We start from the raw sequence: 16,347 nt of genomic DNA on the forward strand, positions 1-16,347 counted from the left end.
CCTTCTTATTCAATTTGTCATTTTCTAAAAGTTAAAATGCTCCTTTGTGTGTTCAAGCTTTCCACAAGCATCAAATGTGGTACTTCATAAAGGAAGGTCTGCCTCTAGAGAATGGTGTTTGTTAGTTATTTCCTCCACATATTAAAACTTCTGATTGTACTGTGAACATCGAACATCGTCCGATTTTCCTGTCTAAAACTTTCACTCATCTTCGTTTATATGACTCTGAAACTCCAGGAAACAATTGGGAAGAAAGAGTTAGTCTGGTTCCCTGACCCATTTTCCCTGGTAGAGGGCGTGGGGAAAAATAGGGTCAGGTACCGGGTAGCCATCTTGAACAGAATTTTGTTCAAGATGGCAGAGGTTAGGATCCTGACAGAACATGCTACAACAAATATGGCTGCTACCATGAAAATGCCGGTCAAAATTCGACTGGATCAGAATTATGTTCGAACACTGGTATCCGAACCAAAAACATTGGCACAAGAGACGGGAAACATAAACTGAAAGGATTAATCCAGAAGTATGGGAAATAGAAGTGATTGAAGGCTGGCTGTGGTGTGTATCGAACGCGCTAGGGTCATTGAGGTCATCACCGATTGTGGCGTGACCCCAATGACCCGAGCATGTTCGATACACGGCACAAGTACTGCTGCGATATCACAGCTAATTGAAGGCAAACTTTGTTGGAACTGTGAACGACAATTTATTTCGATGGATAGAAAGGTGTCCGAATTTCATGAAAAATGCCAGGCAACATGTCGATGTTCTAAAAGTATCAAGAGGTGTGCTAAATCACAGTGGCTAAATCATGGAGGTAGAAAGTCTTTCTTTCTACCTCCACGGCTTTGTGGTACAAACAAGAAGTTGGTGTCAAGTGAGCCTGAAAGTGCGAAACCCAAGAAACATGAAAAAAAGTTACAAGTGTTACTTTCATCCAATTACAGCTTGTTTTATTTTAACCCAATAGTGTCCATGTTTACATTTGCCGGTACCTGACCCTGTTTTTCCCCACGCCCTCTACCGGGGAAAATGGGTCAGGGAACCAGACTAAGAAAGAGTTATCTTGAAATATTGAGGTACTCGCCGATATTTTGCAAAATTAAATGAGAAAAAATGCTACGAAAATGCCGACAGGCTTACACAATGACCGTTTTCAGACTCAGAGGCATAGCATATGATTATGTATAGGATAAAGCCCGAGTACGAGGGTTTTATCCGACTTAAAAACTATCGCCCCTAACTGATATATTTTCGTTTTCAATGTGTTTACGTCAACCGTCCCCTTTGTCAATGTAACATATTTAGGATATGAATTAAAACTTTTATTTGTGAAATAGCCTTCCAATGTAATGGAACATCCTATAAATGCCCTAGGGCACATTAGTTTATGTTTGTACCACAGCAGATTTTGTGTTGCAGCTGGTTTCCGCTGTGTTACCAAATTTGAATATTAAAACTTACCAGATGTCTACAGAATATGACATGTTCACTTTTGATTGGACCGTACTTTACTATGGTGCTGTCATTCGTTTCTGGAATTTGGTGACCAAGACTTTACGAGTAGACAAAACACCCTGAATTGAGCACTCTGATTGGTCAATCAACAGTAGATAGTTTTTAATAACTGTTATTTTGTTCATAAAAAAGCATCTTTCCATAGAAAACTTGTGACACAAAGGAAAATAATTGCATCAATGAGAAGGAAAGATATCTTGTCATTTTTCTATCTCTAAAATAAGTCACTGTATCAAATATATATTGTGAAATATTTGTGCATGCTGCTTTCTCATACTGAATTCTCAAAGAGAGAACAGAAAAGTATCAGGAATTTGTCATCCTTTTCATATGAAATGTAGATTTCATAATGGTACACTTTAACTTAGCAAACATCAAGATATCTCTGATTTATTAAAGTATGGCGCCCGAAGGGTGCTGAAATATATGAAAGATCCTGATATCTCTGATATACATGCCTTGTATATTAAAGTCATACACCTGAAGGGCATGCTGAAAAATGTCTGATATATTAAAGTAATGAGCTTGAAGAGCACGCTGAAAAATATTGAACATACAGATATCTCTGATATGTCAAAGTTGGGCGTGCTGAAAAATATGACTGATTATTAAAGTTACGTGCCCAAAGGGCGCGCTGAAAAATACAACTGAATGATGAAATTTGTGGCTGACACTAGCATTTTAGGCAATTATGAGCCTGTGTCAAAATTCAAAAACACACTGACCCCCCCTATTGGGCATTTCAAAAACATGGTGACCCCCCCCCTATCACCAAAGTCAAAACAGGGTGGACCCCCCCCCCCCCCCCCCCGGCTGAAGAAACTGACCAGTCCCTTATTTGGAGATCGGTCTCAGTAACTGCACTGCTTTCGATCACTTAATAATTTTCAAAAAAGTTCCCGGAAGTTCTAAAACTTGAAACGTATCTCGACTCGCGGTGTCAAAATATTCAAGATCAATTCTCCCCTCACTGAACCCGTCGTGAACTACCGGCACTTCAAGTAATGTCCCGCTAAAAATCAGTTTATTAAACCAAGAAAACAGATAATCATATTCATTTTGGCCTAAAAATAACAATCGCTGGGAAAAAATTTGGACTCTGCAACGTTTACAGTGTAAAAACATAAATTATACCAGCTTACCGTGCAGGATAATTGTAGTTATTCTTCCAATCCGGAGTGAGTGGAGCGAATTGAAATAGCTGTTTCCCTTTGACCTCCGGGTGTACGCAGCCATTCAAAGTTACCTATGACCTATGACCTGAATAAATAAAACAGACGCGCAGTGCCCTCTGGGAAAACCCCTAACTGCCGCCATCTTTGAAAGTAAGGTAGTAGAGCAATAAACTTACGGGGGGGAGGGAGGGAGCTATTTCAATTCGCTCCACTCACTCCGGATTGGAAGAATAACTACAATTATCCTGCACGGTAAGCTGGTATAATTTATATTTATTCTCCCAATCCTCCGTTCGTTACGCTCATTTTCAATAGCTGATTTGGAAGCACAACAGGTAGATTACCTAATGAATGACAGCATCAATGACATTAACATGACCAGGAGAGACATCACAGCTGTAATGCTTGGCAAAAGTGCGTGCTGATGACCAATTAGCTAATTCCATAATCTGAGACAGGGAAGCACCCTTGAAGTGTAGAGCACTGGTAATGGCAGCTCGCGTAGAATGGGCAGTAAAGTCCTTCTCAATGCCTGCTTGCTGGAGGACTGCTTGCAACCACCGACCAATTGTAGCTGGTTTCACCGGCTTACCTGTAGCATAACTAACAAAAAGCTGAGACTTTGACTTGCGTATGTTCTTCACACGCTCCAAATAAGTAAACAAATAATACACAACACAAATACGCCTATCTAAAAGTTTTTCTAGTCTTAGAAGGTCTGTCCATCTTGGCTAGACCACTCGGCAGAAGAATGGCGAAACCTTTAACCACAGAAATCTTTCCTATCTGTAGATTAGCAATATCAGAACAGCGGCCAGCTGTAGAAAGAGCAATTAACATAACAGTCTTGAGTGTCAATAACTTCAGAGACAAAACTTTGGCTGGTGACATCTTACGCAGATGGTCCAACACTTGCCTAACATTCCAAACACAGGTATACTTAGGCTTAGGAGGGCGAGAAACAAAGACTCCTCTCATAAACTGTACCACAAGCGGATGGTTTCCAAGGCGATAACCGTCAACTGGTAGGTGTACAGAAGAGATGGTTGATCGATACACGTTCAAAGTGCGATATTGAAGCTTACTGTCATATAAGTCAACCAAGAAGTCTAGTACTATCGGCACAGGTGCTGAAATAGGATTCTCCTCTTGCAACTCACAGCAATTACTCCAGCGACGCCATGCTGACTCGTACTGTTTAGCTGACCCTCTTCGTAGGGATTGTAAGACCATCACTCTGGACACGCGCTCTGAAATGCCTCTGGCTCTGAGGGTACTCCTGAGAGCTGCCATACGGCTAGACATATTTGTCCTTCCAATGGATGACTCTCTCCTGTCACAGAGTTCATCAGCAGGTGTCGACACCGAGGCAGTAACAGTGGTGGCGCCCTCAGTAGTGACAGTAACTCCGGATACCATGGTTGGGCTGTCCAAGTTGGTGCCACTAACACGACCCGTGCACGATCGAGACGAACTTTGTGGAGGACTTTCGGAATTAGGCAGAAAGGGGGGAATGCATACCCGTTCAGATTGGTCCAAGGTATTGTGAACGCATCGATCTCCCATGCCATTGGATCCGGTTTCCATGCCACTTAACGCTGGAACTGTCTGTTGAGACGTGTAGCAAACAGGTCCACCTGAGGTGACAGACCCAACTGGCTCAGGGCGGTCTGCAGAAGTGCCGGCTGTAACTGCCATTCCAAGTTGTCCTTGAACTGGCGGGACAAGTGATCTGCCTCCTGGTTGCTGAGACCTGGCCTGTGAGTCGCTGTCAAGAGAATGTTTCGTGACAGGCACCATTTCCACATATCCATTGCTATCTGATTCAGAGACCATGAATGGGTTCCCCCGCAGCGGTTGATGTACGCCACTGTTGTAGAGTTGTCGGTCTGAATCTCTATGCATGTGTCCTTGTGATGACTGGCCAAGCTTCTCAAACCCATAAAGGCTGCAAGTAATTCCAACAGATTTATATGTAATTGCCTTTCGTCCAAATTCAACCGTCCTTGGGCTGTGTTGTTGTTGCAAACTGCACCCCAGCCTATCATTGATGCATCCGTCTGAATGATAGTATCTGGTTGGTAAGGGAGGATACTCTTTCCGTTCCAAGCATCTAGACACTCCACCCACCACTGAAGCTCTGCTTTTGCTTCGTTGGATAAATCCACCACTGTATCGTATGAATTTGCTATTGTCAGACCCGTAATTTGGTCTTTCTGGAGTGATCGATAGTGAAGTGGCGCAGTCGTTATGGCATCTAAACTGGCTGTCATCCGACCCAGGCACTGTGCCAGTTGTCTGACTGATACTCGATTGAGATGGAGGAGAGCTGTGCAATCGGCCCGCAACTGAGACAGTTTGTGTTCTGGAAGCATGATGGTCATCTGTAAAGAGTCGAAAATCAGGCCCAAGAACTGGACTCGTTGTTGTGGAACAATCTTTGATTTCTCCCAATTGATGAGAAAACCTAGCCCTTGCAGGACATCTATGGCTCTTTTGACATTTTCTTTGCAAATGTTGTACGTCTCGCCCATGATGAGCATGTCGTCTATGTAGATCACACACCTTATGCCCTGGCGACGCAGGAAAGACACCACTGGCTTGAGTAGTTTGGTAAATACCCTTGGAGCACTTGCAATTCCGAATGGGAGGACTGCGAATTCGTAAAGAGTTTCCTTCCAGATGAAGCGTAGGTACTTGCGATGACCTATGAATATTGGAACTGTAAAGTACGCATCCTTCAGGTCTATTGTTGCCATGAAGTCGTTCTTGCGAAGGAGGGCTTTGACATGCTGTACCCCTTCCATTTTGAAATGTTGATAGCGAATGAACTTGTTCAGGGGCTTGAGGTTGAAGACAGGACGCCAGCCGCCTGTTGCCTTGGATACGAGGAACACTGTAGAAACAAACTGGTCCGGTACAGGGGTCACTATTGTCACTGCACCCTTTGACAGAAGTGACTGAACTTCCACATCGATCAACTGTTCCTGAAACTGTGGAACCCTGGTGACAGACTGACGAGCCTGGAAAGGAGCCATTGTAAGTTCTAAATGATAACCCTGCACTGTTTCTAGTATCCAAGGATCTGAAGTAAGTGACTGCCAATGGTGAAAGAAATGTCTGAGCAGGCCTCCCACTTGAACGGTACTGTAGTCATTCTTTTTTGTTACGAAAGGAATTATCAGTAGAGGCACTCGAAAACTTCTCCTTTTTTCCATAATCCCGATAATACTTGCCTCTATAGCTGTACTGCTGGTTGTACTGCTGGCGCTGGTAGGGTTTACCATACTTTGTATTATACTGGCGTGAGTAATTGCGCTTGCGTTGGTAGCCACTAGTAGTCGAGGACTGTGCTACTTCCTTTGCTACCTTGTGGGCTTGCTTGGCTTTCTTGGCTTCAGAAATAGGCTCATCACCATACAGAGTACCTCCTGTAGGCTCCAGGTTCTTCATTGATACATAAGCTGGGGGTAACACATCATTGAATACCTTCTGTCTGGCAATCTGTAAGCCATGAAAAGCACTGCCAAATAAAGACACACTGTGTTGAATAGCTGGGAGGATTTGATCGAAATCCAATGTAACACCCTCATGGTGAGCTTGCAAAATCTCCAACAGAGGCAACTGAGTAAAAAGCAAAGCCTCAGAAGCCTTGAAAAAATTGTTATCATGAGAAACAAAATTCTTCGTACTGGGTTGTTTCTTCCATTGTGTTGCCAAATGTTCAGGTATCTTGGGGGGAGTCAGCAAACTCTCCTGATCCTGAGAAATTGCATAACGTTGTTGCATTTCCTTTTTATACTCACTTGATACCGTATTGGTACGCTGTTGCTGAAACCACACTTTAACTGACTTTGATAGACAGACGCCACCATCTTTATTATGGGGATTATCAAACCCGCCTTCAGAGTCAGTAGAAGACTCCTCTGATTCAGATTTCTTTGTCTTCTTTTTCTTCTGACCTTTTATAGCAGCCTTGCCACGCTTCTGCCTTTTAATAGTATGCACATCATCCGTAGAGGAGACTTCATCTGTACCACGTGGAGACTCTGGCCTTTCTTCAGCGCATTCATCTCTCCTAAGAGACTTTGACCGTTGGCAGGCTGTGTAACCAGAGGTACACTCCCCTTGCGCTCGAGAGGAGCCTGCTACAGGAGCGTCAGCTCCATGTACATGTCCACCCAGAGGGCGACTAACTGCTAAATTGGCTTGACTAGCCTTTAGCTCTTGTACGGACTGTACTAGCGTGGAGAGGACTTGACACAGTTGGTGGGTCGATACAGCAGGAGGCGGATCATCACATGCCGACGGAACCGCTGGTATATCATTGTCAACCTCGTCCTGAATTCCCGTGCTCATAATGCCTGAAAGGACAAACGCAGAGAAAAAACAAACATAGACACGTACCTACCAAACGGAGGACGAGCAAGAAACGCAACGCACACCTTCAACAGAAAGCTAGAACACGACCATGAGTTGCGTCACGCCATGTGCGTTACACATGTACACTGCAAACATGTACAGAGCAACATGGCAATACGAGAAAACTGAACACGAAGAAAAATTTCCCAAGAAATCGAAACGAAAAACAAAAACAAAATAAAGGGACACTGCAGCGAAAACTTGGAAAGCAAGTAGCGACAAAAAATCACACTACAAACTTAAGACAAAAAATACTCACCGCAATTACGGGAGCTTAGGCTAATGCGTCCACCCATACCAAGCCGTTGAGAAAAGATGGCAGCTGTTAGGGGTTTTTCCAGAGGGCACTGCGCGTCTGTTTTATTTATTCCGTCTTTTTTATTTATTCAGGTCATAGGTCATAGGTAACTTTGAATGGCTGCATACACCCGGAGGTCAAAGGGAAACAGCTATTGAAAATGAGCGTAACGAACAGAGGATTGGGAGAATAATCCGGCGTTTCAGTGGGCAACGATGCATTTGCCTGACGTCGCTCCGATATTTTGAGCAGTGTCATATTGTTGACCCCACTGCTCTGTCAAACTCGCATTGGTGTCAATTTTATCGGCTTATTTTTAGGTGTAGCTGGTACATAAATTGTAACAAGATTAACATTAAAAAGAAGTTTAAATGTCAGACTATTGCTAACGGTTACTTTAAAACCAATTACATACCGTATTTGCGAGAAAACAGTTTGACCTCAGTTTACTACAACGTACGGGCAAAAAATTACATATGAAAGACACACCATCTTACAGCTCATTTTATTGGCTATCATTCTAACTTTGTTTGAAAGATCTTACAGGATTGGCTACCCCTTTGCTTTTCCAATCAATGATGATAACCCCGCCGCTGTTTAGTGCCACGCACAGACACAGCGAACACTCATCGGCCTTGGGGCTAGATTAAGAGCGGGAGTGACAGCAGATAATTGCACAAATGCGTACTTTTGGCGCTAAAACCATTGTCATTCTATTTTATTTGTACACATATCATTAAAATATTACATAAAAACGACGGGCGCGACTAGAAAATCGTTTTTAAATTTCAACAAATTTTACAGCGTGCGTGAATTCGTACGGCCGCCATATTGTTTTCTGAACTCCCTACACAGAGTGAGCAAACACAAAGTGAGTACCCCTAAAGTCAGATCAGTAGTCTGTAATAGATCGTAGTCAGCTAAGAAACCTTGGAGAAAGGTTTAACACTGTGACTATGCCGCTAAGTCCCTTGATTTTTGTCACAGCTCAAAATCGTTCTCCTACATCTCAACCTGAACCATGAACACCCCCATCAGTTTTTGATATGACCCATCACAATGGCATGACGTCAATAAATCTTGACAGACGGAAGTAGAAGCAACAGATCTTGACAGACAGAAGTAGAAGTTGACACCAGCTAGCATACTGGTTTTCAAATCTAATACCTTCTCCATCTATAAATAGACACGAGAAGGTGAAAATTAAAAAAATTTGTTTCTCAAAATCATATTTTTCATCTACACAAGAAATATCAAATCAGTAAGTACTGCGGTTCTCAAGATATTTGAGTGGACGGATGCCTCACAAACGGACATACATACATAGTATATATACATACATGCATACAGACTGACGCCGGATGGATACCCATCCCAATAGCTTCTATAGACTATAGTCTATAATAGCTAATAAAACAGTGTCAATGACACCTTGCTCACATTTATTTACACGTGGCAAACCAGAGTGAGTGTATACACTCACACTCCAAACAGAGGTGGCGCTGTCACTTCAGTTGCACTTCTGCTCCTGATTTCACCATTACAAACTAGCGACAAAAATGTAGTGATTTACAACATTTTTATAACCTTCACTTGATTCCAAATTTTAATAATGTCATGCTCAGTATGGCTAGATTTAATTTCAAAATTAAAGAATAAAGTATAAAAGATGTCTCTATGTTGGTTTTTGTCATATATTTGCGAAAATTGTTGGACCTACTTTTTATGAGTGAATGAGTCTGATACAATAACACGAATGTAGGGTGGCACTGAAGAAGAAAACACTTACGGCACTTTCATATTTCAACTTATTGCATAATAACACACTTTGGAAAGTGAGCAAGTACAATGAAACATGATCATATTTTTAACCACTGCTGCCACGTAATGGCCAGCATTGAAGTGAATGTCTTAATAATGTCTAAAGATAATGTCTTAATTTAAAAAAAAACTATTCTCATATAAACTTTAAAAACTAGAAGAACTTCACTGATAAAAAAAAAAACAATTTTTGTGTCTTTTGTTGAAATAAGTTCAGAATGGCAGTATTTCAACTTTCAATTTCTATCATTTCTACACTAGGTTGATAGCTCTGCTGGTGGACAGCTTCGCTGCGATAAAGTTTGTGTGAACGCTGTGTGATAGTAAGTGTACGTGCATGAGTGCTTCACGAACTCTATAACGTGTGGAGCCCACGCAGTCAGAAAAGGACATGAAAAATTGTAACAAAATGGCAGCCATGGGGCAATATTGGATCATATCGTGAAACAAATTGACCTGCATATGTATGATATACCGGTAGGGCAATGTCCTTGTACCAACTTTGAATAAAGTTGGTTGAGATGTGCCTGAGTTGTGGCTCCGTACATGAAGAAATCGTAACAAAATGGCCACAAGGCAGCCATATTGGATCATATCGTGTAACAAATTGACATGCATATTTATTACATAGGTCAATGTCCTTGTACCAACTTTGAATAAAATCTGATAATACATGTCTGAGTAGTGGCTAAGGACATCAAAAAATTGTAACACAATGGCCGCCATGGGGCCATAATGGATCATGTTGTGAAACGAAGTGAAGTGCATATGTATGACATAGGTCAATGTCCTCGTACCAAATTGAATAAAATTGGTTAAGATTTGCCCGAGTGATGACTCTGTACATTAAAGAATCGTAACAAAATGGCCGCCATATTGGATCTTATCACAAAACAAATCAATGTGATATGCATGACATAGGCCACTGTCGTTATACCAACTTTGAATAAAATCGGTTGAGATGTGCCTGAGTTATGGCTATTAAAGGACATGAAAAAATTGCAACAAAATGGCCACCATGCGGCCATATTGGATTATATCGTCAAACAAATTGACGTGCATATGTATGATGCAGGTCACTGTTCTTGTATAAACTTTGAATGAAATCACTCCAGGGATCTCTGAGATATCTGCGTGAACAGACGGATGCACAGACGGACACACGCACACACGGACATGACCAAACCTTTACGTGCCCCCCGACGGTGTCCATGGGGACTAACAAAAGGTACACAATTTGAAAACTCAATCAATAAAACTGTCTATCAATACAACTGGCTATCAATAAAACTGTCTATCAAACGATAAAATTCAATGAATCAATGAAGTGGGACAACTGTGGCAATGTCAGAATGCTCTTGAGCGAAGATGGGTTTTCAGATGTTTTTTCAGCATGTTGACTGTAGGAAGTGTCCTTATTTCAAATGGTAGTTTATTCCAGAGGAGTGGAGCAGCTCGTGAGAAAGCTCATTCTCCATAGGTTTGATGTCTGCAGTTAGGGACATGGAGGAGCAATTTATCGGATGACCGGAGTAAGCGTGGTGATTCTTTGATTTGAATGAGCTCCCTTAGGCCAAAAAAAAAAAAAAATGTTTCTGGTCAGGCCTTTCTTTAAAAAATGGTGCGGCGACGTGGCTTTTTTTTTTTTTTTTTTTTTTTCCCTCCTCCTCAAGGGAGGGAGCAGGGTCAGTTAAAGCGCCAAAGCTTAGCGGCTAATTTGCATAATCATTTGCATATCATTAATTTATATTTGCATATGGATGTAAGCTTGCACATGCATCCACACATACATGTACACTCACAACAAAATGCAATGGTAACACACAAGTGTGCAGTTTGAACATCATGGAAACTCTTTATTACACTTAAATAAATCATCACAGTATTGTAATTACAATTGCAATTAAAACAGAAGATTCAGATTGAAACTTTGAGAGCAAGAAATGGTTCGTCTGATTGGAGTTTCATTAATACATATATTGCTAATAAATTGTCAAAACTTGCCAACAAAGAGGAAAATTCACAAGTTTAAGCTTTACACAATTCAAATGCAATTGAGTTTTATATCATTTTTGAACGACAAACACCGCGAATAATTTTTCATCACGGGGATAGATTTCAACCAGCGGCGCCCCCCCCCCCCCCCCCCCCCCCCCCCCCCCCCCCCCCCCCGCATAACGTCTACTTCCACTGAACATCGTCGTTCGATTCTTGATTTTAAAAATACCACCAAGATGATCACAAGACATGAACTAAGTACAACTAGAATCCCTCGAAAATCAGGTGTAAAATCTTTCAGAGAACGTGTCAGAGTGGAACCAAACGCGATGCCAGGATCAATGTCAACACGTTATGAACCTGTCGACCAACATGGCCGCCGCCATATTGAAATTTATGCAATGTGAACTCGATCGCGATCGTGATCGTACTCAGACAAAACTCATCGTTGTACAATCATAATCAACCTCACCAGTCAACTCTTGTTTCTTTTGCAGTCCATTTCGTTGATCAAAGCATGGGAATGTGATCAAAGGCCCTGCTAGTGCTACACCGCCTACCTCTGTGAACACTTGTCCGCGATGTATACTGTCTTTGTTGGTCGTAATAGTCGTTCTGGAATGAAAATTTGTGAACAACCCAGCCGATTCTTCTATTGTTTTAACGTTCCTCTCAACACTTCCGGACAACTTATCTGATGCATACCATACTTCACACCTTCCACTCTTTCACCAGGTTAAAAGTTGCAGTGAGCGCTTATGTGTAGACAATGCATGCATCAGCTGGTAGCTACGCAGAGCGTGGGAACTAAAGGATGGCGGGAATATTTTACAAATGTAAAGCGTAGGGAGAATCAAAGCGTAGCGGGGGGGGGGGGGAGGCGAAAGCGTAGCGGGACCGCTATGGCCTGGGGATAACACTGAGTTTTGTAGTTTTATCAATATAGTAACATTTAAACTGTTCATGCAGTCACTGATCATGTGCCCCAAAGAATTTTCTTTCTCTTCAGCCGTTTTGGTTTGGTGTTATAGTAATCAGTATGTAGTTTGCCACAGCCGCTGGCCTCAAACCAGGAAAAAAAAGGGTGACGCGCTGTTGTTCAAGTGACGCGCGCGCTGACCAGAAACATTTCTTTTTTTTTTTTTGGCCTTAAATAGCTCTGAGCCAGGTCATTAAGGTTCCAAGACAAGAAATTGACCTTTTCAATCTAACAATTCTCTGGTGGTTACTAAGCTCAGAACCTCCCTAAATTATATATTTTCTGAAAGCCTAGATATAGAGGAACAGTTTGGTAAACACAGTGTCACCATTATTTACATAACTATCACATTACAGGTAATTTGCATAACCTTTCAAAAATCTGTTTTCCGTATGTTTTGTCTTACTTCAAAATATCTGACTCAAACTTGCTGGAATACAAGCTGTCACAACACTCTTCTAAAGTTTGTCTCAGATTTTTTATATCTTGCTCAGTTTTTTTTAGCACAATTGTAAAGAAATTAACTGGGGTTAAATTCGCTGCTCTGGAAGTATTTCTGGCATAAAAATTGTTTAAGAAGGTTTAAAATAATTCTGAGACACACTTTCAAAGATCTCTGGGAGAGCTTGCACTCACACAAATTTTAGCCATATATCTCAAAGCATTGAAACAAAACATAGGGAAAACCGATTTTTGAAAGGTTATGCAAATTACCTATCACGTGATAGTTATGTAAACAATGGTGACACTATGGTAACAAAAATGTTCCCCTATATCCAGGCTTTCAGAAAATACCTGTATATAATTTATGGGGGTTCTGAGCTTATTAACCAATAGAGAATCGTTAGCTTTGAAAGGTTGATTTCTTGTCTCAGAACCTAATAAGAGCTTTGTAGGTTTTGAGAAGCATTTTGTACTGAATTCTATATTGAATGGGTAACCAGTGAAGTTCCTTCAAAATGGGTGTTATATGGTCAATCCTCTTTCGAAATCATTCCAGGCATCTCTGAGATGTCTGTGTGAACGGAGGAACGGATGCACGCATGCACACACAGACATGACCCCAAGACAGTGTCCTTGGGGACTAAAAATCTACAACTTAACGGCTTTCAAATTTACACATTCACATGTATAAATAACATACTTGACTGACAAAAACTGCACAATGAAAGAGCTCCTTTTACTGCACAATTTGTTCAAAGTTAGCTACAGAGGTCTCCCAGAAGATGTTTTTGATTATTGTTTTATGACCCAGTCAAAGAGATATGTATATGGATAGTATGGTTTAAATGAACTGCAGTAAAATTTTTTTTGTTCTGCAGCATCTTTACTTACCTCTAATGAAACAATGATTGGCACATTACAATAGTTGTCTCCAAAGCCCTCCAACTTTGATACTAGGAACCTTAAAAATTTAAGAAATTATTGTTCAGTGGCTTACTCTGTAATATTTTTACAACTGGTACAAAATCTAAAAATGCAGATCAATAGTTAAAAATGGAGATAACCAGTTCAACAATTCAAGGACATTTATGAACTCATTTAAATGTAATTTTTGTTTTACTTAGAATTTGAATCCCTGCCCAACAAGCTCTGTGTATCAGTGAAACTTTTGAGATCATATTGTATACAGCACACTTGAGTTTTTGACCAAAAACAGCAAAAAATGCCCCCAAAATATAAATATGTAAATTTCTCTATGATTTGAACTAACCCAGAGTGAACTGCATATCAAATTCCAAACTTCAAAGCAATCAGATATGCATTTTCAGAGGAGAAGGCAACTGTTGACAGACGATGGATGGACGACGACAGAAAATCAGCCCATTTGATAAGCTCTGCGTTACTGATAGCAGAGCTAAAAAGTTAAGAAACCTGGTCGCAGCATTGTTGACAGAAGAGCTAAACAAGCGACCTAGTGGCCGATATAGCTCCGCTGTGTTTATGTAGAGAATAACTATTTTTGACACATGTTGATGAAGAAGGTGGAAATCTTTGATAGCTCAATGCAGTGGCCAGAAAAAAGTGGCTAAAATAAGCTGCAAAAATACACAATTGAAGATTTCATCATACTTTGAATATATCACATCGGATCATCCCTAAGAACATGTCAACCAAAGCTATCTGATGAGTAGTTTTTTGAGAATAAAATTTTCTGACCAAAAATGGCAACAATTGTACCAAAAATAAAATTTGCAGATTTCATCATAATTTCAAAAGATGAAATTTAGTTCATCTATAGAAACCTGCACACCAAATTTCAAAGCTGTTAGACCAGTACTTTTTGAGAAATACATTTTTTGACCAAAAATGGGAAAAATTGCCCCAAAATTCAAAATAGCAGATTTCATCAATCATATAGTTCATCTATAGAAACCTGTATACCAAATTTCAAAGCTATCAGATGAGTAGTTTTGGAAATACACGTTTTGACCAAAAATGGCAAAACTTGCCCCATAAATACAAAATTACAGATTTCATCAGAAATTCAATAAATATTACTTAGCTCATCTGTAGAAACCTGTACACCAAATTTCAAAGCTATCAGGTCAGTACTTTTTGAGAAACACATTTTTTGAGCAAAAATGGCAAAAATTGCCCCAAAATTACAAAATTGCAGATTTTATCATAATTTCAATAAATATCATTACAGTGATCTGTAGGAACCTGTACACCAAATTGCAAAGCTATCAGATGAGTGGTTTGGGAAATACACATTATTTGACCAAAAATGGAAAAAATTGTCCAAAAACTACAAAATTGCAGATTTCATCATAATTTCAATAAATATCATTAAAGTGATCTGTAGGAACCTGTATACCAAATTGCAAAGCTATCATATGAGTGGTTTGGGAAATACACATTTTTTGACCAAAAATGGAAAAAATTGTCCAAAAACTACAAAATTGCAGATTTCATCATAATTTCAATAAATATCATTAAAGTGATCTGTAGGAACCTGTATACCAAATTGCAAAGCTATCATATGAGTGGTTTGGGAAATACACATTTTTTGACCAAAAATGGAAAAAATTGTCCAAAAACTACAAAATTGCAGATTTCATCAGAATTTCGATAAATATCATGTGGTTCATCTGTACGAACCTGCATACTAAATTTCCAAGCTATCAGATGAGTAATTTGGAAATACACATTTTTTGACCAAAAATGGCAAAAATTGCCCCAAAAATACAAAATTACAGATTTCATCAGAAATTAAATACATATTACTTTGTTCATCTATAGAAATCTGTATACCAAATTTCAAAACTATCAGACCAGTGGTTTTTGAGAAATACATTTTTTGACCAAAACATTGCAAAAATTGCCTTAAAAATGCAAATTTGCATATTTCTGCACAATTTGAACAAATCTGAAATAGATCATCCCTAGGGACATATGTACCAAATATAAAAGCTATCTGACTCGTAGTTTTGAAGTAGAAGATTTTTAAAGACCTTTTTACCAAAAATGACAAAAATTGCCTTAAAAATACAAATATGCAAATTTCACCACCATTTGAACAAATCTGACTAAAGTCACCCTAAGTAAACTGCATATAAAATTTCAAAGCAATCGGACAAGCGGTTTCAGAGAAGGAGATTTTTTTACCTAAAACACCAAAAATTGCCCCAAAAATACAAATATGCAAATTTCACCATGATTTGAACAAACTTAAGTGAGGTCACCCCAAGTGCACTGCATATAAAATTTCAAACCAATTGGACTTGCGGTTTCAGAGGAGAAAGCAATTGTTGATGGATGACGACGGACGACAACAGACGACGACGGAAAATCAACCTATTTGATAAGCTCTGCGTCGTTGACAGCGGTTCATGATGTGAAGACATGAAATAAACTGGTACCCTAAGCAGCTGGCTTTGTAAGTACCTTGACTCCAGCAGCAAATAACTCTAAATAAACTTACTTTCTCTCTCTTTTCAGTTTCCGTATGGTTTTCTTCACACTATGCAGCCTATTAGTGATCTTTCCATTAACCTAATCAACAAAGGAAAGGTTCAATGAGATCAGTGTTTATGACAAATAAGCTTACAGGTTCATATACAAACAGGAACTTACTCGTAAGGGTCATACCGATATGTTACTTTTTGAAACTGGCTTCAGAAACATGGTTT

General features: G+C 40.0%; 3 protein-coding genes across 4 annotated transcripts in view; 1 reads left to right on the top strand and 2 right to left on the bottom strand.

The window, feature by feature from the left end:
* LOC139152194 (uncharacterized) overlaps window positions 1–16,347 on the top strand; it is a 460,524-nt gene that overhangs the window by 24,771 nt on the left and 419,406 nt on the right. The window lies entirely within an intron of this gene.
* The window catches only part of LOC139152198 (TCF3 fusion partner homolog), a 66,912-nt gene that overhangs the window by 10,846 nt on the left and 39,719 nt on the right, over window positions 1–16,347 (bottom strand). For both annotated transcript variants that reach the window (XM_070725338.1, XM_070725339.1), the window contains exons 2-3: window positions 16,140–16,210; window positions 13,547–13,616 (exon numbers count right to left, since the gene is read on the bottom strand). In XM_070725338.1, the coding sequence (XP_070581439.1) occupies window positions 13,547–13,616; window positions 16,140–16,210 (141 nt within the window). The remainder of the gene's footprint in view (window positions 1–13,546; window positions 13,617–16,139; window positions 16,211–16,347) is intronic.
* On the bottom strand, window positions 5,844–7,424 carry LOC139152184 (uncharacterized). Its single transcript, XM_070725305.1, has 2 exons — window positions 7,375–7,424; window positions 5,844–7,057 (listed from the first exon to the last, which is right to left on the bottom strand). The coding sequence occupies exons 1-2, from the start codon at window positions 7,409–7,411 to the stop codon at window positions 5,847–5,849; spliced, it is 1,248 nt and encodes a 415-aa protein (XP_070581406.1). The 5' UTR covers window positions 7,412–7,424; the 3' UTR covers window positions 5,844–5,846.

This window comes from Ptychodera flava, chromosome 15, assembly GCF_041260155.1.
Source record: "Ptychodera flava strain L36383 chromosome 15, AS_Pfla_20210202, whole genome shotgun sequence".
Classification (NCBI taxonomy): Eukaryota; Metazoa; Hemichordata; class Enteropneusta; family Ptychoderidae; genus Ptychodera; species Ptychodera flava.

What these genes read in the sequence shown, in the direction of transcription:
- LOC139152184 (XM_070725305.1), bottom strand. Translation starts at nt 7,411, where the DNA reads ATGGGTGGACGCATTAGCCTAAGCTCCCGTAATTGCG. An exon ending in CCTAAGCTCCCGTAATTGCG is followed by an intron (nt 7,058 to 7,374) that starts GTGAGTATTTTT and finishes TTGTCCTTTCAG; the next exon opens with GCATTATGAGCACGGGAATT.